This window comes from Mytilus californianus, unplaced genomic scaffold, assembly GCF_021869535.1.
Source record: "Mytilus californianus isolate M0D057914Y unplaced genomic scaffold, xbMytCali1.0.p SCAF_9, whole genome shotgun sequence".
NCBI lineage: Eukaryota > Metazoa > Mollusca > Bivalvia > Mytilida > Mytilidae > Mytilus > Mytilus californianus.
In genome coordinates this window covers 85,718,569-85,741,736 of record NW_026262745.1, presented here as the reverse complement: position 1 = coordinate 85,741,736, position 23,168 = coordinate 85,718,569, and the positions used below count along the sequence as shown (strand labels likewise).

Here is a 23,168-nt window from a genome sequence, read left to right as displayed (position 1 = left end):
TACCGTACACCTTTTACATTATAATAAAATTCATAAACATTTATGAATTACAATTAATATATATCTTTAGTTTTATTCCTTATAAATATATTTTTTTATTGGGCCGGATCGACTTTAAATATGGGCCGGATCGACGTGGGACGGATCGACTTGGGCCGGATCGACATGAACAGTTACTATGGGATTGTTTATACATGTACCAAAGTTACCAGGGAAAAACTGTTGGACAGAACAAATATACGTTTACAAATTCAATTATAATCCACCATTTGATGTATTATATTGAAATAGTCATGTAGGTACTGAGGTATAACTGTATTAGTCAGGTTGGAGAAGATCCTCATAAATGGGTACTACATGTATTCCCATTTATGGGTATTTATTATACCCAAAATTGGGTATCAATTACAGTGATAAAAAATCAAATTTTGTATTTCATCATGATAGCTGTCATGGTGCAAATATTCATATAAATGGCAACATTTTTCCCTTTACAACCATAGTTCAAAGGCCAAATAAAAATATATGTGTGGTTCCAGTTACATACTGAAAAAAACTGGTTGGTTACGGTCAGAATTTAAAAAAAAAAAATTTTGATTGTCAAAATTTGGAAAAAAATTGTGTGTTCACGTAATCCTATTCAGGTATTATTCACGCCCTTACCGGAAGTTTCTCTATATGTTTGGTTGTAAAATAGACAGACAAGTTACTTTTTTAGTTAATTTTGTTGCATTCTGTTAAGAATTTGTTGCATTTTTAGCCATAGTCAGTCAGAGCTCTGACATAAACAAGTCCGAATTGTCAAGACTTGTGCAAGTCAGATTATGCATTTTTACAAAGTAGTAATAGCATTTTTAGACTTTATAAAGTCAGAATATGCCCGACTTATTCAGGTCAGATTATGTTCAGTGGATTGTGAAGTTTCAGTATTTTAAGATTTGTAGCAAACCTATTCATTAAGTTACCATGAATATTTGTATGATGCATAACAATACCAACATCTATCTTTTCATGCTGGTTTTCAAGTAAATCCTTTGTTTATACAGAATATTTTTTACAATTTATCACAAATACATACTTACATAAAATGGTTAATTTCATAAAATTTCTTTTTTTAAGGGTCTTATTCATATTTTTTGTTGATAAAAAAGTGTTTGTGGAAGGCATTTTTAACCTTTTTATGTGGATGCTCAACTTTTAAATATGGGTGCATGGCCCTAAAAGGTTGACATTTTAAGTATATTTCTGACTTTAAGAAGTCAACAAAAAATTTGTTTTTGTTTTGAGGAAAAAATTGCATAATGTTTCATCTGACTTGAAGAAGTCAGTTTTTGTTTCAAAATGATGGGAGGTAACTCATGACACCAAATATTCTGACTTTCACAAGTCACAAATCTCTGACTTGTTTATGTCAGAGCTCTGACTGGTAGTGGATACTTCTAATGGAAATTCAGATAATAGAAGTCTGTGAATTAAACTATTGAAATTCAAATTCAACAAAATGAGATCGTTTGTTCAAAATTTATATTTTAGAAATGGAAAAAAAAGTTCTAGGTTGGGGGGGTTTAAACTAGGGTAGTTGGGTAACTGGAAACACATATATTTTTATCTGGCCTAACGAGAACTGAATACAAAGATAATGGCCTCCAAAAATCATATTTTTTGAAGGCTGTTAACTTTTATCCTGATGATATTTCATCCATGGTGTTTAGGCAAAATGTTGTCCTTTCCCTGAGTGATTGCGCCATGACAGAACAAATCTGGAAATCCATAGTTTATATATTTTTGTCACTGAAAATTGATACCTGTTTTGACGATCCTCCCCAACCGGTTGGTAGTTGTACCCAGATTGGCGATAGATATTAAATTTGCATTTGTAATGAACCAAGTTTAATTATTTATTATTGTCAATAAGACATGTCTTTATTTTGAAAGCCAGGGAAAATGCACGTTTTTAGAAAGTTCATTCAAGTTTAGGTAGATTCCAGATTTCCCAAAAATATCATAACTGAGGATTGGTGGGGAGGGGTTTATGGTTTTTCGTCCAAAACATATTCTGATTCCTGAATTTGAAGAACAATTTTGATCAGGGGGAAGGGAAGAATAAATATTCTGATTGAGAGTTTCTGCCATTGAATTTAATGTTAAGTTCTTGTCTGACAAAAAAATAATTATTTGATTCCTGTGTAATGCAATGAAAATTTAAAATAAAAAGACTTATCCCCCCCTTCCCCTCTGATTACTTTCCTACCATTCAGTGACATTTTACGACTTGTTTAATTTTTTTCAGAAACAATGTCGAAAACACAAGATAAATTAACCCGTATTGCTATTGTCAGCAATGACAAATGTAAACCAAAAAGATGCAGACAGGAATGTAAAAAGTCTTGTCCTGTTGTAAGAATGGGTGAGTAGATCTAGAAATGTAGTTAAATCTTGTCCTGTTGTAAAAATGTATGAGTAGAAATATAATTTGGTCTTGTCTTAATGCAAAAATGAACAATAGCTTAATTGTTCCAATTATTGTCATGGTTACTTAGGTAGAGAGATCAGCTTCGTGTAGTTAAATAAATTTTGAGTAAGTCCTCAGAATTTAAGACATAATTGTGTTCTGCAGGTTATTTTCGTGCATCGTTTTCAGGAATGGAATTTAAAATTAATTATGTAGTAACCAGGTTACCAGATTTGTTTCTGACATGAATAAGCTGCTTATGAAATCAAGTAAAAAGCTTTCAATAAAAAAACGAATATCTTATTGACCTTCAACATTATTCAGATTTGTAACTCTAAACTTTATTGCCAGTCAAACTGAATACTTATCAATGCTTATATTATTATGATTTAATCTGTTTACACAGGAAAGTTGTGTATTGAAGTGAGCCCTACTGACAAGATTGCTTTCATATCTGAAGAACTGTGTATTGGTTGTGGTATATGTGCCAAGGTAAGATTTTATATATGAAGAACTGTGTTTATCATTATAAGTTGTGGTATATATATGTGACAAGGTCATACAAAACTTGTTTTTTGTTGAAATGTAGAACACAAGTATAATACATATTGTTTTATAATTGCAAAAGCAAGACTAAGTGCTGTTTCTGGCGGTGGAAGTTAGAGTACACAAGTGAGACACTACTTTCAGTCTGTGGTAACAGTATATATCTGAACTTTTTTGGAGGTTGAGGACAAAATTGTTGAAAATCTATTTAACTAGAATAGGTTCAGTTTAGAAAATATTATTACAGTTTTCCATGATTGTTAGTCATTATACAGTCTCACCAATGGCAAGTGAAGATGTCTCCTGAATACCATTATAGGATGCATGACTCACAGACAGAGGCTCAGAGTTTGGCAAAAACTGTAAATTTAATTTTTCCATTTCAGAAATGTCCTTTTGAAGCCATTACAATCATCAACTTGCCCAGTAATCTTGAGAAAGATACTACACACAGATATAGTGCAAACTCCTTCAAATTACACAGGTTTGTCTTTTCAGAGAATTATGAACAGTTTTTAATGTTGAAAGTATTGAAAAAAAAAACTGAATTATCTTTATACGACCGCAAAAAATATTTTGGGATCGTATGATGTCGTCGTCGTCCGAAGACACATTGGTTTCCGGACAATAACTTTAGTTTAAGTGAATGGATCTCTATGAAAGTTTTTAAGAAGGTTCAATACCTCAAAAGGAAAGTTGGGATGATGAAAGGGGCCCAAAACAAACATTTTTCTAGTTTCAGGATAATAACTTGTGTATAAGTATTTCGATTGCTCTGAAATTGTAAAACAATGTTTAATACAGCAAGTAGAAGGTTGGGATTCATATTAGGGGTTATGGGGCAAACAGTTTAGGAATGAAGGGCCTAAAAGGGGCCAAAAACAACAATTTTTGTAGTTTCTGGACAATAACTTGTGTGTAAGTGTATGAATCTCTCTGATATTGTACCATAAGGTTCCATATCACAAAGGGAAGGCTGGGATTGAGTTGGGGGGTAATTGCCTCAAACGTAGGAATTAGGGGCCAAAAACGTGCATTATTCTAGTTTCCAAACAATAACTTGTGTTAGATGTGTATGGATCTCTCTGAAATTGTACTACAAGGTTCCATAATACAAACACTACAAACCAGTAAAAGTCTGAAATGGCCTATATTTGTACTCGACTGAACTGATTTTTACTCGACCAGTCTGAATTGGTCTGAAATTTACTTGATATTACTCGACTGTAGTCTGAACCATACTAAACAGTCTGAACTTGTATTCAACCTTTACTCGACCAGTACTTAACCATTTTATTCGAGTCTGAACCATACTCGACATAGTCTTAACCATTCTTGACCAAGTCTGAACCATGCTCGACCTAGTCTGAACCATACTCGACCTAGTCTGAACCATACTCGACCAAGTCTTAACCAACCTAGACCTATTTTTTGTATCTATCTATATTATTTTTTCATTAATTTAGGAACTGTTATTCATATATATATATATATATATAAAATGTATATCACATTTAAAATTAAAATAAAACAAGGTGATAAAATTTCTGGTTGGATTAGAAAAATATCATGTAATAAATTAAGTTCGTTAAATGAATTTTTATATACATGATATCATGTTCACATTGATTTATGCACATCAAAAATACTAGAACTTTCAACCATTATTCAAATATCTTAAATGTTATTCAATTTTTTTTTATCAAAATATATATAAAATAGTATATAAAGCAACTTAATAAATGTTAAAATTGACACCTTTGTTTTGTAAAACCAAAAATTTAATATAATAATAATAATAATAAAACTTTCATAGCAATCCTTGATAACCTTTTAAAAAAGGAAATGTATTCCAAAGTTGCAGTAGAAAATTTATTTTGATTAAATTTAAATATGTTTTTTCAAAATTAAAGACATGGCATACAAGAAGCAGTTTAATAAGGTTTAATGGTTTAATTACCTCAGTACAGGTGTGTTTTACAGGTAAAAAGAAAACCATATTTTTCTTAAACTCGTGTATTACTTATCTAGTGAATTCAAAAGGCCTTGTTATTTAAGTTTTACAGGATGTTGTAATTTTCAATGGATGTTATTTAAAATTTATTACTCTCTGACCAGGTGTGATCTTTTTAATCTGTGTGCATCAAGCAGGATGTATTACTTTATAGTTTACCCCTAATCAGAAGAAAAATTTTATTCATTTCTTTAATTTTTTATCCCTTTTAAAATATATATATATATCCCAAATTATACATAGGAATAGATATATTTCTGATATAAGGTTAAACAATGTCAGTGATTTTGTTGGCTGTTGTTACCTCATTAAAATGATAGTTATATAACTATTGTATGTAACCATGAAACCTAAGTACTGAAAGTCACAGGACAAAAAGTCACAGGACAGAAAGTCACAAATTTGATAGGACAAAAAGTCACAAATAATTTGTATACAATTGTTTGAATATTTATGAGAAAGATCTTGAAATGTTTACTTTTTATTACACATATTCATTTTACAGTTTAGGAAATTGTTCATAAGACTTAATTTGATAAATAAAGATTTATAAAATTTTAATCATGCAAAGGATATATTTCTTGGCACCATGAAGCCATTTAAGAACCAAGACATTGTAACATTTTGTTTTCTTAACAATTATTTGATCATTATTGATATTGTTTCAAGAAAAATACAAAAATGTTTTTTTTAAAAATAAGTGTTTTATTGTTCAAAGAAAAATAATCTCAAAACTGAATTGTGACTTTTTATACGACCGCAAAAATTGAAAATTTTTTGGTCGTATATTGGTATGACGTTGGCGTCGTCGTCGTCGTCGTCTGGCGTCGTCCGGCGTCGTCCGAAGACACATTGGTTTTCACACTCTAACTTTAGTTTAAGTGAATGGATCTCCATGAAATTTTACCATAAGGTTCAATACCACGAAAGGAAGGTTGGGATTGATTTTGGGGGTTATGGTACCAACAGTTAAGGAATTAGGGGCCAAAAAGGGGCCAAAAATAAGCATTTTTGTAACTTCCAGACAATAACTTGTGTGTAAGTGTATGGATCTCTCTGACATTGTACAACAAGGTTCCATATCACAAAGGGAAGGCTGTAATTGATTTTGGGGGTAATTGCCTCAAAATTTTAGGAATTAGGGGCCAAAAAAGGGGCAAAAAACAAGCATTTTTCTAGTTTCATGACAATAACTTGTGTGTAAGTGTTTGGATATTTCTGAAATTGTACTACAAGGTTCCATATCACAAAGGGAAAGCTGGAATTGAGTTTGTGGGTAATTGCCCTAAACGTTTAGGAATAGGGGGCCAAAAAGGGGCCAAAAATAAGCATTTTTCTAGTTTCCAGACAATAACTTGTGTTCAAGTGTATGGATCTCTCTGAAATTGTACTGCAAGGTACCATACCACAAAGGGAAGGCTGGGATTGAGTTTGGGGGTGATGAATCATAAGGGGGTTCAAAAAATTTGGGGGGGGGGGATCTTTTTTTTTTCTTTTTTTCCTTTTTTTTTTTCTTTTAAAATTTTCCATTTTAAGTTGGTTATTTCTGATTAATATTTAAAAGCAAATAATAATGATATGGTAGGAGATACACACCAAACAGGATGTGTAAATTATTATATAATAAGTATTGTGCAATAGCAAGAAATTTTCAATTGCACAGTATTGCACAATTGCAAGAAATCTTCAATTGCACAGTATTGCGCAATAGCAAGAAATCTTCAATTGCACAGTATTGCGCAATAGCAAGAAATATCCAATAGCACAATATTGCGCAATAGCAAGAAATTGTCAATTGTACAGTATTGCACAATAGCAAGAAGTATTCAATTGCACAGTATTGTGCAAAAGAAGATACTTCGTATAAATTGCTTATTTCTTGATCAATTTCAATGGGGTTTTATTCTTGAATTCTTGGGGTTCTTTAAAATGCTGAATCTAACCAAGTATTAAGTTTTTGGATTTTGGGCCCCGTTTTTAAATTGGTCCACATTGAGGTCCAAAGGGTCCAAAATTTAACTTTGTTTGATTTCATCAAAAATTGAATTATTGGGGTTCTTTGATATGCGGAATCTAACCGTGTATTTAGATTCTTAATTTTTGGTTCCGTTTTCAAATTGGTCTACATTAAGGTCAAAAGGGTCCAAAAATAAACTTAGTTTGATTTTAACAAAAATTGAATTTTTAGGGTTCTTTGATATGCTGAATCTTAACGTATATTTAGATTTTTGATTATGGGCCCAGTTTTCAAGTTGGTCCAAATCGGGGTCCAAAATTAAACTTTGTTTGATTTCAACAAAAATTGAATATATGGGGTTCTTTGATATGCTGAATCTAACCATGTATTTAGATTTTTGATTTTTGGGCCCCGTTATCAACTTTGTCCACATTGAGGTCAAAAGGGTCCAAAATTAAACTTTGTTTGATTTCATCAAAAATTGAATTCCTGGGGTTCTTTGATATGCTGAATCTAACCATGTATTTAGATTTTTTATTTGTGGACCCGCTATCAAATTGGTTCATATTGAGGTCAAAAGGGTCCAAAATTAAACTTTGTTTGATTTCATCAAAAATTGAATTATTGGGGTTCTTTGATATGCCAAATCTAACCGTGTATTTAGATTTTTAATTTTGGGTCCCGTTTTTAAATTGGTCTACATTAAGGTCCAAAGGGTCCAAAATTAAACTTAGTTTGATTTTAACAAAAATTGAATTTTTGGGGTTCTTTGATATGCTGAATCTAAACATGTGTTTAGATTTTTGATTATGGGCCCAGTTTTCAAGTTTGTCCAAGTTGGGGTCCAAAATTAAACTTTGTTTGATTTCAACAAAAATTGAATATATGGGGTTCTTTGATATGCTGAATCTAAACATGTATTTAGATTTTAGATTTTTGGCCCAGTTTTCAAGTTGGTCCAAATTGGGGTCCAAAATTAAACTTTGTTTGATTTCAACAAAAATTGAATATATGGGGTTCTTTGATATGCTGAATCTTACCATGTATTTAGATTTTTTATTTGTGGGCCCGCTATCAAATTGGTTCATATTGAGGTCAAAAGGGTCCAAAATTAAACTTTGTTTGATTTCATCAAAAATTTAATTATTGGGGTTCTTTGATATGCCAAAATCTAACTGTGTATTTAGATTTTTAATTTTGGGTCCCGTTTTTTAAATTGGTCTACATTAAGGTCCAAAGGGTCCAAAATTAAACTTAGTTTGATTTTAACAAAAATTGAATTTTTGGGGTTCTTTGATATGCTGAATCTAAACATGTGTTTAGATGATTGATTATGGGACCAGTTTTCAAGTTGGTCCAAGTTGGGGTCCAAAATTAAACTTTGTTTGATTTCAACAAAAATTGAATATATGGGGTTCTTTGATATGCTGAATCTAAACATGTATTTAGATTTTAGATTTTTGGCCCAGTTTTCAAGTTGGTCCAAATTGGGGTCCAAAATTAAACTTTGTTTGATTTCAACAAAAAATGAATATATGGGGTTCTTTGATATGCTGAATCTTACCATGTATTTAGATTTTTTATTTTGTGGGCCCGCTATCAAATTGGTTCATATTGAGGTCAAAAGGGTCCAAAATTAAACTTTGTTTGATTTCATCAAAAATTGAATTATTGGGGTTCTTTGATATGCCAAATCTAACCGTGTTTTTAGATTTTTAATTTTGGGTCCCGTTTTTTAAATTGGTCTACATTAAGGTCCAAAGGGTCCAAAATTAAACTTAGTTTGATTTTAACAAAAATTGAATTCTTGGGGTACTTTGATATGCTGAATCTAAACATGTGTTTAGATTTTTGATTATGGGACCAGTTTTCAAGTTTGTCCAAGTTGGGGTCCAAAATTAAACTTTGTTTGATTTCAACAAAAATTGAATATATGGGGTTCTTTGATATGCTGAATCTAACCATGTATTTTGATTTTGGGCATTGGACCATAATAGGTAAATTAAAAAAATTGAAGTTCTTAGACCACATTCTTTCTGTGTCAGAAACCTATGCTGTGTCAAATATTTAATCACAATCCAAATTCAGAGCTGTATCAAGCTTGAATGTTGTGTCCATACTTGCCCCAACTGTTCAGGGTTCGACCTCTGCGGTCGTATCAAGCTGCACCCAGCGAAGCATTTTATTGTCCTGTGACTTTCTGTCCTACATTCTTTTTTATTTAGGAATTTAGGAAAATCAAGTTTTGTTTGAAAAAAAACACATGCCAAACAAAAAGCACCTTATTTTTAATAAGGTTTTATTACCCTCAGTATTGGTGTGGTTTTCAGGTAAAAAAAGTCTTTTATTTAACAAGACTCAGTCAGACTTTAAAATTAGATAATTTAACTATCTCGATTTGCCAAATCTAAGAGAATCATGTATTATTAAAGAATGTAAAAAAATGTTTTTATATATATCTTTATTTAATTGTGGCTGTTGTCATGTAAGTTAAAGAGAAAGTTATTTTAACAATCAAAATTATAAAGAAGAGGTTATTTGGTCAAGTATGGTTCAGACTGGTCGAGTATTGTTCAGACCTTTGGTTGAGTATGGTTCAGACTGAAAAAATAGGTCGAGAGCTGGTCGAGTACTGGTCCAAACTGGGTTAAGACTGTTTCAGACTGGTCGAGTAATAGTTGAGACTATTTTCAATAGCAAAGATAATGGTCAAGTACAAATCAGTACAGTCGAGTATGGTTAAGACTGGGTCGAGTAATATTAAGTAAAATTCAGACCAATTCAGACTGGTCGAGTAAAAATCAGTACAGTCAAGTACAGATATAGGCCATTTCAGACTTTTACTGGTTTGTAGTGAAAGGAAAGAATTGGATCAAGTCTTGGGGTAATTGCTCCAAAGGGGGATTCCAAAAGTCGTGGGGGGGGGGGGGGGTTTCCAATTTTTATAAGGAATTCATATTTTTTTCAAAAATTTTCAAATTTCAAATTTTGTAAAAGTTTCAAGAAGTAATCTTCAATTGCACAGTATTGCGCAATAGATTTGTAAGATCTTTTACCACATTTATTTTGTGTCTGAAAGCTATATTATGTCAAAAATTTGATCACAATCAAAATTCAGACAGTATCAAGCTTGAATTTTATATCCAAATTTGCCCCAACTGCTCAGGGTTCGACCTCTGCAGTCGTATCAGGCTGTGCTCAGCGAAGCATTTTATTTTAGACACTGCAAAGTCAATATTGGCACTCAATGTACAATGAATTTTGTTCACAGATCCAAGAAAAAATTGCTCCAGATATAACTGAAAGTTACTTTCCACTTATGGATTGAATTGGGTGAAGACGAATACCATTATTATCTGTGTTTGTTTGAGTTGAATTTTTATACGCCCGTTTACGGGACGTATTATGGTATACCTCTGTCCGTCCATCGTCAATATGTCGGACATTAACTCAAAAACTCTTTAACCAATTTGCATAAAACTTTGGTGAATTGTTTATATCTATTGACGTGAGCTCCCTTTCGTTTTTTATAAATTTTAGATTTTACGTTTCGGAGTTATGGGGTTTTATTCATTAAAAAAAGGGGGATTTTCCAGTTTTTCGGACAATAACTCAAGAATGCTTTCACCAACTGGCAAGAAATTGTGGTGAATTGTTTATATCTATTGACATGAGCTCCCTATCGATTTTTATATATTTTAGATTTTTCGTTTCCGAGTTACAGGGTTTTATTCATAAAAAAGGGGGATTTTCCTGTTTTCGGACAAAAAATCAAAAATGCTTTCAGCAGTTCTTATGAAACTTTGGTGAATTGTTTATATCTATTGATGTAAGCTCCGTTTAGAATTTTATAAATTTTTCATTTATCATTTCTGAGTTATGGGGTTTTATTCAATAAAAAAGGGGGGATTTTCCAGTTTTCGGACAATAACTTCAGCAGAGCTTATGAAACTTTGGTGAATTGTTTATATCTTTTGATGTAAGCTCCGTTTAGAATTTTATGAATTTTTATACGACCGCAAAAAAATTTTTGTGGTCGTATATTGGTATGACGTTGGCGTCGTCGTCGTCGTCCGGCGTCGTCCGAAGACACATTGGTTTTCGCACTCTAACTTTAGTTTAAGTGAATGGATCTTTATGAAATTTTACCACAAGGTTCAATACCACAAAAGGAAGGTTGGGATTGATTTTGGGGGTTATGGTAATAACAGTAAAGGAATTAGGGGCCAAAAATAAGCATTTTTGTAACTTCCAGACATAACTTGTGTGTTAGTGTATGGATCTCTCTGACATTGTACCACAAGGTTCCATATCACTAAAGGAATGCTGGGATTGATTTTGGGGGTAATTGCCTCCAAATTTTAGGAATTAGGGGCCAAAAAAAGGGCAAAAAACAAGCATTTTTCTAGTTTCATGACAATAACTTGTGTGTAAGTGTTTGGATATTTCTGAAATTGTACTACAAGGTTCCATATCACAAAGGGAAAGCTGGAATTGAGTTTGGGGGTAATTGCCCTAAACGTTTAGGAATTTGGGGCCAAAAAGGGGCCAAAAAACACATTTTTTTCTAGTTTCCAGACAATAACTTGTGTTCAAGTGTATGGATCTCTCTGAAATTGTACTGCAAGGTACCATACCACAAAAGGAAGGCTGGGATTGAGTTTGGGGGTGATGAATCATAATGGGGGTTCAAAAAATTTTGGGGGGGGATTTATTTTTTTTTCCTTTTTTTTCTTTTTTTCCTTTTTTGTTTCTTTTAAAATTTTCCATTTTAAGTTGGTTATTTCTGATTTATATTTAAAATCAAATAATAATGATATGGTAGGAGATACACACCAAACAGGATGTGTAAATTATTATATAATAAGTATTGTGCAATAGCAAGAAATTTTCAATTGCACAGTATTGCACAATAGCAAGAAATCTTCAATTGCACAGTATTGCGCAATAGCAAGAAATCTTCAATTGCACAGTATTGCGCAATAGCAAGAAATATCCAATAGCACAATATTGCGCAATAGCAAGAAATTGTCAATTGTACAGTATTGCGCAATAGCAAGAAATATTTAATAGCACAGGATTGTGCAAAAGAAGATACTTCCTATAAATTGCTTATTTCTTGACCAATTTCAATGGGGTTTTATTCTTGATTTCATGGGGTTCTTTAATATGCTGAATCTAACCGTGTATTTAGTTTTTGGATTTTGGGCCTCGTTTTTAAATTGGTCCACATTGAGGTCCAAAGGGTCCAAAATTAAACTTTGTTTGATTTCATCAAAAATTGAATTATTGGGGTTCTTTGATATGCCGAATCTAACTGTGTATTTAGATTCTTAAATTTTGGTTCCGTTTTCAAATTGGTCTACATTAAGGTCCAAAGGGTCCAAAATTAAACTTAGTTTGATTTTAACAAAAATTGAATTCTTAGGGTTCTTTGATATGCTGAATCTAAACATGTATTTAGAATTTTGATTATGGGCCCAGTTTTCAAGTTGGTCCAAATCGGGGTCCAAAATTAAACTTTGTTTGATTTCAACAAAAATTGAATATATGGGGTTCTTTGATATGCTGAATCTAACCATGTATTTAGATTTTTGATTTTTGGGCCCCGTTATCAACTTTGTCCACATTGAGGTCAAAAGGGTCCAAAATTAAACTTTGTTTGATTTCATCAAAAATTGAATTATTGGGGTTCTTTGATATGCCGAATCTAACCGTGTATTTAGATTCTTAATTTTTGGTTCCGTTTTCAAATTGGTCTACATTAAGGTCCAAAGGGTCCAAAATTAAACTTAGTTTGATTTTAACAAAAATTGAATTCTTAGGGTTCTTTGATATGCTGAATCTAAACATGTATTTAGATTTTTGATTATGGGCCCAGTTTTCAAGTTGGTCCAAATCGGGGTCCAAAATTAAACTTTGTTTGATTTCAACAAAAATTGAATATATGGGGTTCTTTGATATGCTGAATCTAACCATGTATTTAGATTTTTGATTTTTGGGCCCCGTTATCAACTTTGTCCACATTGAGGTCAAAAGGGTCCAAAATTAAACTTTGTTTGATTTCATCAAAAATTGAATTCTTGGGGTTCTTTGATATGCTGAATCTAACCATGTATTTAGATTTTGGATATTGGACCATAATAGGTGAATGTCCAATTTAAAATTTTTAAGTTCTTAGACCACATTCAATCTGTGTTAGAAACCTATGCTGTGTCAAATATTTAATCACAATCCAAATCCAAAGCTGTATCAAGCTTGAATGTTGTGTCCATACTTCCCCCAACTGTTCAGGGTTCGACCTCTGCGGTCGTATCAAGCTGCGCCCTGCGGAGCATTTTATTCATTTATCATTTCTGAGTTATGGGGTTTTATTCATTAAAAAAGGGGAGATTTTCCAGTTTTTGGACAATAACTCAAAAATGCTGTTAGCAATTCTCATGAAACTTTGGTGAATTGTTTATATCTATTGATGTAAGCTCCCTTTACATTTTCATAAATTTCTAATATGACATTGAGAATTAATTGAACTTATTTGTTTACAGTCTGACAACAGATTTACTAAGTATTGAGCAACAGCACAGTGTATTGCACAACTGCAAGAAATCTTTAATTGAATATAAATTCAATTCATATAACTAATTTCCAAGAAACCTATTATATGTCAAATATTTAATTACAATCCAAATTCAGACCTGTATCAAGCTTGAATATTGTGTCCATTTTTGCCCCAACTGTTCAGGGTTGGACCTCTGCGGGCGTATCCAGCTGCGCTCAGCGAAGCAGTTTATTCATTGTGTAGTTGCACAGAATTTTAGCTTGCATTTCTGTTCAGTGAACCATGAATTTTTTTTTAGCTATTATTGCTATGGAAAATGCATGGAGACTGATTGTTAAAAAATGATTCTCAAAACTTGTACCATGATTAAATTGGTTGACCATAATTTATTTGATTAGCTGATGATGAACATATAAACACGTCATTAGATTGTATTTAAACCTTCATTTAACTTTGATATTATGGTCCACTCGCAAAAGTTGAATTCATTTCATTATCTGCACTTTTAAAGTAGTTTTTTAAAGCGGAGAAAAATACCAGGGGGCAATATCAAAACCATAAGTTAAAGAAAGAAATCACTTTGGCAAAAAACAAAAAAGAGGAAAAGACCAAACACGAAACACTTACGAAAGATACTTGAGCAAAACAAACCCCTCACAATCTGAGGATGAACCTGAAGGCTCCTGGAGGGTAGCAGTTCTTGAACAAAGTCTATATTTTATTAAATTATTATTTAACTAATAATGTTATTATGTGTGTTTATTGATTATTTATTGAATTGAATGAATTGACATTTACCTGCAGATTACCCACCCCTCGTCCAGGAGAAGTACTAGGACTTGTAGGAACCAATGGTATTGGTAAATCTACAGCTCTGAAAATATTGGCAGGGAAACAGAAACCTAATCTGGGAAGATTTGATGTAAGCCTATTAGGGAGGAAACTTTATCATGTTTATTCACCTTTGTGTTGTTTGTATTTTATGTATAATGTAATGAAAATATAAACAAGTCTAAATTGAAAACAACGTTCAAACCTATGATTGCGTTGGATAAAAACCGCAATTTTTATACGTGTGCATGTAAAACAAATTTCTTGGTAGAGGGGTCTAAATACAGCACAAACAACATTTTCCAAAAGACCAAAAAAGTGAAAAGTATATTTTAACAAAACGCATTTGACTAACAGGTCGAACAACGGATGTTCTTAAACCCTGCTGACTGCCATTGGCGATTGCCAAATAAATTGATCACCAGATGTAACAAAATGGATCTTAATATTAATTTAATACCAAACAGAAAACAATAAACTTGCGGAAAAGATGAAATGAAAATATATATTTAAACCATTAGATGTAAGATTTCAAATCATATGTATATGACTATATTATTAGGAGATATGGGGTGTAACATAATTGAAACCGCAACCCAACAGCAAATTAATCCAAAATAGTAATCTTAACTTAAGGTCACCATATGGTCTCTAACCATTGCTAACAATAGACAATAACCCACAAAAAGTAAGTGTGAAGATTTTTTTGTGAAAAAACTTGTACACTTATTGATGGATGTTTGAAAAATAGCTTCTATGATATTAACTAAATTATTGTTTGAAACATTTTACTGAATATTTTTTAGGATCCACCAGATTGGACAGAGATATTGACTTACTTCAGAGGATCAGAACTACAAAATTTCTTCACAAAGATCTTGGAGGATGATCTGAAAGCCATCATCAAACCTCAATATGTTGACCAAATTCCAAAAGCTGTCAAGGTGAATCTTTATTTTTTAATTGAAAAGAAATTTAAAAATCTTTGTGGTCTTGCATAGTTTCATGAACATTTTGTACAAACATTGTATATTTATTAGCTCACCATGCCCAAAGCCTCTAGTTTTAACAGTGAAATTCTCACTCAAAAATATCTGTATTACAAAGTTGATTCTAATTATTTGCGATAGGATCTCATTGAAATATAAGTGAAATATTGAACAAAATTATGATGTCATGGAATAAAAGATTTATTTGTATGATAATGAACTAAAGGAGGTGTTGAGGTATATGTCAATACAACAGCAACCAAACAACACAACTTTAAAATACATCTTTGGCTTAGAAATGGATAGAAATCAAAGCATCAAGTATTTCTATCTTGTAATGTGGGAAGTACAATAACAAAAATTATGTTCATATTTATTATTTCAAGAGAAAATATATTAGGTGAAAATATTGAATTTTGGAAAAAAATAAGCAGCACTGACATATCTTCCAGCACACTTATACCTTGTGAACAAGCAAATTAAAAATCCAGCTCAGGGTGTCAGTCTAGTACAAAGCCATGTTCATATTGATATCACATTAACATGTTCTTGTCCTGAGTATGCAAACAGTATTTATCATTGAACGTTAAACACCCACCCATCTGTTGAATATAGATTTAAATAAATTATTTTTCTATGATTCTGAGGGTCAATATATATTATTTGTTATTTACAGGGATCAGTTCAAGCATTACTGGACAAGAAAGATGATTTGAAAAACCAAATAGAAGTCTGCAAACAAATGGGTAGGACTAAAAAAAAAATGAATGTGGTTCTAGCAAAAATTCATAAAATTTCTGTACAAAAGCAATATTTTCATTTTAACCGTGAAACTCACACTAAAAATATATGATTGAAAACTTTTACTTTTGCTATTGTTTCTAATTGTTAGCAAAAGGAAGATAAGTGGAATAAAACAGACTTGTTAAAACTGAAATGGAATGTTTTCCTAATGCAAATGTTCAATTTTTGTAAAGTAAATGAACCTGTTTGATCTTAACAAAAAAATGAAAATCAAATGGTTAATGAATATATAAAACCTTGTTTGTTTAGTCTATTTTTTTCCCCAGTCAAAAGAACAAACAAAATAGAAATTGGACCAGTGATGAAATACAAAAATTGCTGTTCACATTCAGACATTTCTGGTGACACAATTTTGTCTGAGGTTCAATGCCTACTAAAATTGGATATTTGATTGCAGCATTTTGATCATTTAGGCAATAACTCAAAGCATTTCAGTATTTTTTTAGTATCAAAAATGATATGCTAGATACTTGGTTGCAAATTGAAGTCACTGGGTTTAATGTTTAAGCAGTCTGTAATCTATGACTTGTAATGATAGATTGACTTGACTTTTACAAAATAAAATAAAAAATCTTGTTATTATTTTCCTGTTTACTGAATACTTTTACATTGTTCACACTCCTAAATTCTTACACATAATGGACATGCATGAAATTTTTCGTAAAATTTTTCTCAGAACAAATTTCTGAGATTCCTGAAATTTAGTATCAAGCTTCAGTTGAGAATGCTATTGTGCATTTGTACATCCATTTCTCATTAACTTCCATTGACCAAATACTTAAAGTGGGGCTATCTTAAGTGAGCAATAGCTCACAGTTCATCATGTTATTGAAATTGTACAAGTATTTCATGTTTTCTAGTTATTAGAGAGATCTACAGTAGTTTCAGTGTATTGGCTATTGTCTAAGAAAATGATGGGCAACAATGTGCTGTTGAACCAGTGATGAAGAAAAAATAAAATTGCTGTTCACATTCAGACATTTCTGGTGACAAATTGTGTCTGAGGTTCAATTGATTGCTATAAGTGGATATTTGATATTCCAAATTACATGAATTATTTCAGTATTTTCCAGTATCAAAAATGATATGCTAGATACTTGGTTGCAAATTGAAGTCACTGGGTCAAATGTTTAAGCAGTCTGTAATCTATGACTTGTAATGATAGATTGACTTGACTTTTACAAAATAAAATAAAAAAGCTTTGTTATTATTTTCCTGTTTACTGAATACTTTTACATTGTTCACACTCCTACATTCTTACACATAATAGACATGTATGAAATTTTCATAAAATTTTCCTCAGAAGGAAAATCTGAGCTTCCTGAAATTAGGTATCAAGCTTCAGTTGAGAATGCTATACTGCTATGCATTTGTACATCCATTTCTCATTAACTTCCATTGACCAAATTATTATAGTGGGGCTATCATAAGTGAGCAATAGCTCACAGTTCATCTAGTTATTGAAATTGTACAAGTATTTCATGTTGTCTAGTTATTAGAGAGATCTAGAGTAGTTTCAGTGTATTGGCTATTGTCAAAGAAAATGATGGGCAACAATGTGCTGTTGAACCAGTGATGAAGAAAAAATAAAATTGCTGTTCACATTCAGACATTTCTGGTGAAAATTTTTTCTGAGGTTCTATTGAATACGGACAGTTTAAATAATAATTGACGTTACTGTTCTATCAAATAGTTGAATGAATTTATGTTCTATATTTAGATTCGGAAGTTGCAAACAATAGAATTACTTTATATATATATAGCTTGGTTTTGAAAATTTTAGATTTGATGCATGTAAGAGATAGAAATGTGGAGGATTTATCTGGAGGAGAATTACAGAGATTTGCATGTGCGATGGTGTGTATACAAAAAGCTGACATGTAAGTTGTATACTATAAATTGAGAAATTATTGGGATGTTTTTATTAATGCAAAAAATGTGACAGAATCCTGTTCACAAAAAAAAAAATTGCTTTCATGATTTCAGCAGTGATTTTTCTCGATATAATTTTTGAATTCGCATCAATTAAGACTTTGCATTTTGGCCAGAGGTCAAGGATTCACAATAATAAATGCAGGCATTAATTTCTGAATGCACAGTAGTCCTTTTTCAAGTCACTTACTTTCTTCAGATTAAGTTGCACATGTTGCAGTTAATATTTGTGTATTTACTACTACACTCGTAAAGTGATTCAATGTGATCGATGATTGTTATACTCGTGTTATTTAGCATGAAATATGTTCCATTTCAAAATTAAGTCTAATCTTGTACTCATTTGAAAAGGGGGATGCGGATTGTAGGAGTCAATACAAGCATGTGGGCATCTCGTTAAAAAAAAAAAAATTCGTAATTGTGGCTTACAATCATAGCTCATGGGATCATTTGAAGATGGCGGAAGAAAATTTAACGATGGCGGAGCTCCATCGTAAAACAAGTCATGGAGATATGGAGGTCAACATACATAACAATAGATTAGTTTCAGTATAATATGTCTAGCTTTAAAATGACTAAAATAGAAACCTAGTGAAGTCCTTTATGAAAGATTAAATGAACCACATAATAATAGATAACTAATCAGTTACTTTAAAATAGCATCAGACACCAGTCTGTTTAAAATGCTCTGTCTAAGATACGAGGGCATTATGTTTTCTGGTCTGTTCATTCTGTATCAAGTTAGATTAAGGATGTGCTTTAACATGGTCTAATCAACTTGTAACTAGTACACAGGTTCATTATGATGTGGAAATTTTAAATTATATGCCAAATTACGGCTTCATGGTTTAGTAACAGGTATTCTAGTTCTCTCTCTTATTCTTCTATCGAAACATGGACTTAAAGACATATATCTAGGTTTATTATGGATAATTTATTCATTTGAAGATGATGCAAATCTTATATTGAAGAAAGATAACTTTTTTTTCAGATTTATGTTTGATGAACCTTCTAGTTATTTAGATGTGAAACAGAGACTGAAAGCTGCCTTGGCAATCCGGGAGTTGATTCATTCTGACAAATATATAATTGTAGTAGAACATGACTTGTCAGTACTAGACTATCTATCAGACTTTATATGTGTTTTATATGGAATTCCTGGCGCCTATGGTGTGGTTACTATGCCTTTCAGTGTACGAGAAGGTATGTTTACTGATACTAGGTCCTTCACAACGAGAATGTGGATGTGGAATGATAATCAGAGTTCGCGAAATCTTTTTTCCATGGTGTCCTTCAAGAAATTCTGCTGGTCCTTTCTATTATTTCTATTTCAAAATACGAAAATTGTATTAGTCCTTTGCAAAATGTTGGTGGTCAAAACCTTCGGACCACTTCTTTTCGCGAAATTGGATAATTGCCACTTACAGTAAGACTATGCCATGGATGTCTATTTGAATACAATATTTGAGTAGATTCAAACAAGAAATCTTTTTGTTTATCAGAGCAAGAAAACGTTTGGGAATTAAAACAGTTAGGCCCAATGGTCAAAACCAGTAATCATGGTAGAAATGATTAAAATTAGCTTTTGACTAAATTGAATGTCTGTTGAGTATTTGATCATTGCAATATTACAGTACTGCCACAAACATTTTCCCTTGTCTAAATTTGAATTCTTGACTGACTGTAATACAATCCATATAAGGAATCAAAACAGGGTTACAAATTTGGTTTAAGTTGGTTTACCATCAACTTGAAACATGTGTTGTGAACTTTTTGAAATAAATACAAATTAGGGTTTTGACACAGATTTTGCAGTTTACTGAAGATGTTCTTGTTTTAAATGGTCTTACCCAGGGTTTTTAATGCACTTTTTATACGCCCGTTTACGGGACGTATTATGGTTTACCTCTGTTCATCCGTCTGTCCGTCCGTCGTCAACATGTCGGACATTATTGTTTGTTTGTACCAAATATGCCACAGGTGTAAAAGAAATAAATAAAAATATTTTAAAGAGTTTGTTAAACCAATGATGAGGAAGATAATTTGCTGTTCACATTCAGACTTTTCTGGTGACTAATTGTCTTTCTGAGGTTGAAGTCAATGTATTTAGAATATTCACTTGTTAGCAGTTTTCAGATCTGTTTGTCAATACTTTGAAGATTTCAATATCAGGAATAAACCTAAAAAATTTTGTCACACATTTTTCCAGTACTACTGAACATAACTACTTCATATTTTGTCAGCAGTTCTACGGTGATGAGTTATAACGTGAGTGTTTTTAGGCACCTTCACCTAGTTACTGTTTTCCATTTCTTTGAATTATGAGTGGGGTATGTTTAGCATGACAATGTGTGCATTCTTTTTATCTCTACTGAGGTTAGGTTCAGTTCTGAAAGTAACATGACTGCGAAAGTGCACATCTTATAGTCATGTGGGTCATACATTGACAAATTCTTGATTTTATGTTGCTTGTCCATGCCTTTTCTTGGGTATGTAGATAGGGAATTTTTGCAGTACACTTAACATATTCTTTAATATTGTTTTATAATGGTCTTATCCAGGGTTTTTGTAATGCACTTTTTATACCAAATATACACAGAATGGAATTTTAAGTAAATAAAATCTTGAAGGAAAGCATTTGTTCAAACCAATGATGAGGAAGATAATTTGCTGTTCACATTCAGACTTTTCTGGTGACTTTGTCTTTCTGAGGTTGAAGTTAATATATATATTATATAAAAAAAATTTATGGTTTATTTGAAGGAAAAGGTACATTTTTGAGCAAATTTGGTCTTGCAAATTCACATTGAAATAAACAATTGTATGATACCATTTTTAATCATCATAGTACAGGCTTTCTGATTATGTATATATGTTATTAAATGCTTGAGGACACTGTTTGACTGTCACATCATAAACGTTGTCATGAGGGAGATTCGAAACACATTGTCAGTACGTATAAAAAAGTTTTAAGAATTTGTTTAAAATTTTAAATTAAAAAACATGAGGTTAAAAAAAAAGCGTTTTGTTTCTAGTTTTTGCTTGTAAATCATGATTGGTTGAACACTCAATTGGACTGTGAAATTATCTGCCATGAATATGCGAGATGTGTACAAAATAATGTTAACCTAAACAATCAATTATTACCCTTTTATTTTAAACACAATTGTCTGAAGGATTTCATGGTATCGTGATAATATCTAGTGTGAGAGGAAAAGTAGCAATAGAACCAATGATGAGATAGATAATTTGCTGTTCACATTCAGACTTTTCTGGTGACAAATTATCCTTGCTGAGGTCTGGCTTAATTCTGATTGTTACATGACTGCTAATCTTAAAAATATGTATAGTAGGGCTAGATGTTGCCTGTCAATACCTGCCTTGGAAAGGTGGGTAGGAAGGGAATTTTTGTAGTTTACCGAAAAAAGTCTTGTTTTATTATGGCCTTATCCATGTTATCCAGGGTGTTTATAACCCTCTCACCTTCAGCCACCCAGACTGAATTATTTTGTCAGTATGTGCACTTAGTCACTTGTCCTATGTCCGAGTGTAGTGAATATTGATTGTGGCTAGTGAATTTTTGTTTACATGTGTAGGAAAAATATTGAGGTTTCTGATTCAGGCTAGTAGCTGGAAAAGTTTTTGGTGCAGACTGTTTTGTAACAATGCTCAGTTGATTTTGACACAGTTTTCAGCAAAAAGAAATGCCATGTTTACACTTTCATACAGGCAAAAACAAAGAAAGATAAGGCAATGTTTTTGAGCAGAAATATAAAAGAATGTTGCTTTTTCTGGTTGACAATGATTTATTGGCAGCTGTCTAAATCATAAATACAGTGTTGATGAACTTTTGTACCAGATATGACACAAAATGTAATATAAGTACAGTAAATAAAACAATGAAAGAAAGTATTTGTGTAAACCAATGATGAGTGAGATAATTTGCTGTTCACATTCAGACTTTTCTGGTGACAAATGATCTTAACTGACATGACTGAGGTTGGATTCAATTCTGAAGGTACCATGGCTGTTTAGTCATGTCAAATAAAATTCTATTCTATAAAGAAATTTGAAAAAAAAAAATTAGTTTGTTAGATATTTAACTTTAGGAAGCCATTTGTGTTCAAAAATTACCTTTGCTGTTATTTTGCAAATAATGTAACTTGTATTACAGTAAAATTTAAAAACAGACAACAAGATTCCATGAACTACATGAACATGTATTTAAATTCCTTTATGAAAAAAAAAATTTGAACTAGCTGTCAACACAATTCTTGAAAATGTGACTTTTCTGCATATACAAACCATGAGTATTTACCTTCATTGATTGATAATTACTGTAAATGATTATATTACGGAAACTGAACTATCTTGTTGATTCATTTTTCCCGAAAATGATACAGTATTCTTTAAGTGTACATATTATTTAGTAATTTCTGATGCTACAAGCAAACCATTTAACACAATTCCTGAAAATGTGACTTTTCTGCCTACAAACCATGAGTATTTACCTACATCGATTGATAATTACTGTAAATGATTATATTACGGAAACTGAACTACCTTGTTGATTCATTTTTCCCGAAAATGATACAGTATTGATGGAGTATACATATTATTTAGTGATTTCTGATGCTGAAACCAATTATCACAATTGTTATCCTTTCCTTGTCAGGTATCAACATATTTTTGGATGGATTTGTGCCAACAGAGAATTTGAGATTCAGAGAAACTTCATTGACATTCAAAGTAGCAGAAACAGCTATGGAAGAAGAAATTAAAAGAATGTGCAGATATGAATACCCTGATCAGAAGAAAATGTTAGGTATGTGAATGAAAATGTTTCTTTTATAAAATGGCATAAAATTAGCTGTAATGATTAGGGAAATGGACAATAGGCCTGGGTCTTCATTTCTAGCCAAAAAAAAGGGGAAAAAATTGAAGTCTCACAGATTGGTTTGAGTCTTTTGCTTGAAAAGCTTTATATTTGGAAATAAAGAAGTTGTTCCTTGGGGAAAACAATTTGGAAATAAAGAAGTTGTTCCTTGGGGAAAACAATTTGGAAATAAAGAAGTTGTTCCTTG

General features: G+C 31.8%; 1 protein-coding gene and 1 long non-coding RNA gene across 2 annotated transcripts in view; both read left to right on the top strand.

The window, feature by feature from the left end:
• LOC127716273 (ATP-binding cassette sub-family E member 1-like) overlaps positions 1 to 23,168 on the top strand; it is a 51,245-nt gene that overhangs the window by 1,589 nt on the left and 26,488 nt on the right. The window contains exons 2-10 of the mRNA XM_052222434.1: positions 2,291 to 2,407; positions 2,859 to 2,944; positions 3,385 to 3,482; positions 14,333 to 14,450; positions 15,166 to 15,303; positions 16,025 to 16,094; positions 17,936 to 18,032; positions 19,076 to 19,287; positions 22,760 to 22,909. Coding sequence (XP_052078394.1) covers positions 2,296 to 2,407; positions 2,859 to 2,944; positions 3,385 to 3,482; positions 14,333 to 14,450; positions 15,166 to 15,303; positions 16,025 to 16,094; positions 17,936 to 18,032; positions 19,076 to 19,287; positions 22,760 to 22,909 — 1,081 coding nt within the window. The 5' untranslated portion in view covers positions 2,291 to 2,295. The remainder of the gene's footprint in view (positions 1 to 2,290; positions 2,408 to 2,858; positions 2,945 to 3,384; positions 3,483 to 14,332; positions 14,451 to 15,165; positions 15,304 to 16,024; positions 16,095 to 17,935; positions 18,033 to 19,075; positions 19,288 to 22,759; positions 22,910 to 23,168) is intronic.
• Positions 5,761 to 12,456, top strand: LOC127716274 (uncharacterized). The gene is made up of 2 exons (XR_007988839.1): positions 5,761 to 5,925; positions 11,125 to 12,456. It is a non-coding gene; the product is annotated as an uncharacterized LOC127716274 (long non-coding RNA).